The sequence below is a fragment of the Cyprinodon variegatus genome, unplaced genomic scaffold (assembly GCF_000732505.1).
Source record: "Cyprinodon variegatus isolate N-32 unplaced genomic scaffold, C_variegatus-1.0 Scaffold453, whole genome shotgun sequence".
NCBI classification, from domain to species: domain Eukaryota; kingdom Metazoa; phylum Chordata; class Actinopteri; order Cyprinodontiformes; family Cyprinodontidae; genus Cyprinodon; species Cyprinodon variegatus.
The window spans coordinates 217,449-219,067 of NW_015150906.1; the positions used below are offsets into that span (position 1 = coordinate 217,449).

The window sequence follows — 1,619 nt, forward strand, 5'->3', positions numbered from 1 at the left end:
CAGAATTCTGAGAACAAAAGTCAGAAAATAGTCAGAATTCTGAGATTAAAGTCAGACTAAACTGAAATAAAATTTAAAAATCAGTTAACTTTTTTTTTTCCAGTGGCCCTAATCCTCTTCCGTATGAAACAGATTTAAATCTTTATCCAAGTTGTTTTTTTGTTTTTTTTTTTGGCGTTTCCTCATTAAAAAGGTAAATTTAGACGTTTAAATGGTTCCGTTTTTCCTATAATCAGACTGTTTTAATCCCAACAGGAAGCTGACTGATGCACTTCCTGTCAGAGAACGACTCGTTTTAGCTGCATGTCCGACTTCCTGGTTGATCCGTTTTCAAGCTGCATGTTTGATGGTGTTTTTAGTCCACCGGGTCTGGATTTATCCCAGAAGCGTTCTTACATTCCCAAGTGCTGTTCAGGTCTTTCTACCCGTTTTTAACCAGAGACGCTGTTTAGATTTCTGATGACGATTTAAAGGTGCAATAAAAAGGATTTTTCCACATTCTAACTTTTCCTCCTGCAATAGGTCCCTGATGAGAGCAATAAATGTGCAGCATTTGTCATGTTGGAGTTAACAGAGCTGCTGTTTGTACAATTATTAATCCTTTATTTATATATCTCTCTATACTAATGGTCTTATTTACAAAGAGTAAATATGTTGTGCATTTCTGACTATTATGCAATACTGGAGTGTTTTTTTTTATACCTCTGAACAAAGAAATAAAGACGTCACTGATGAGAAGTTAAAGTCCAGCTTTTATTTATATATTGTCACTTTAAACGCAGGCTGGTGGGTTTCATACATCATCTTCCTCACATCTACATTTCAGCAGAATAATTTAAAACTATCAGATACATTCAGAGATTTTGGCCTTCAGGGATATTTACAGGTTAGACAGCAAAGTGCAGCGTTCCAGTGTAAAAAAAAAAAGAAAACCTTCAGAGAGCTTAAAAACCATCAGCAAACTGGTCAGCTGATCAGGGAGAAGTCAAAGTCGTTGAAGACGTCCTGCTGATCCGCTGTGAGGACGCATGGCGTCCGAGGCAGCGTCAGAACCGGCTTCAGACGAGTGAACTCCTCGTCGAAGTTGCTGACGTCCTGCGGCGCTTTGATCGCCGGCAGGAAGGGTGGCTTCATCTTCTTTGCCAGGAGGGCGTCCCAGTCCATTCCCTGATGGGAGAACATCCAAACAGAACCCGTTCAAAGTCCAGAAAACAACAGGATAAAAGGAAGGTTGCTGTCCGTAAACTGAACAGGAACATTAAACTGCACACTTTCTTCACCAATCAGAGGAGTCTGATCAGTGGGAGGTTGCTCCTCCCCAAATGCAGGACCAAAAGCCGGCTGAACTCCTTTGCTCCCCAAGCTGTACAACTCCTCACTTGGGGGAAGGAGGAGGTGAAGAGGGGCAAAGGTCAGCTCCCCCCTCCTTGGACATATTATTACCTATTGTCAATCATGCAATATTCTTCTCTCTCGCTGTGCAATAACACAGCGGTTCCCAACCACCGGGCCGCGGACCGCTACCGGGCCGCACAGAAAAAAGTATATATATAATTTATCGACGATCAGAGTCTGAGTGATGTTTTATTTTGAAAAATATTAAAAATTGCGGTATTCTC

General features: G+C 41.4%; 1 protein-coding gene across 1 annotated transcript in view; it reads right to left on the reverse strand.

Moving 5' to 3' along the window:
• Positions 1-738: 738 nt before the first annotated feature.
• Positions 739-1,619, reverse strand: part of LOC107093922 (serine/threonine-protein kinase N2-like) — a 41,087-nt gene continuing 40,206 nt past the window's right edge. Inside the window, exon 20 of the mRNA XM_015389270.1 lies at positions 739-1,167. Within this exon, the coding sequence (XP_015244756.1) occupies positions 967-1,167 (201 nt within the window). The 3' untranslated portion in view covers positions 739-966. The remainder of the gene's footprint in view (positions 1,168-1,619) is intronic.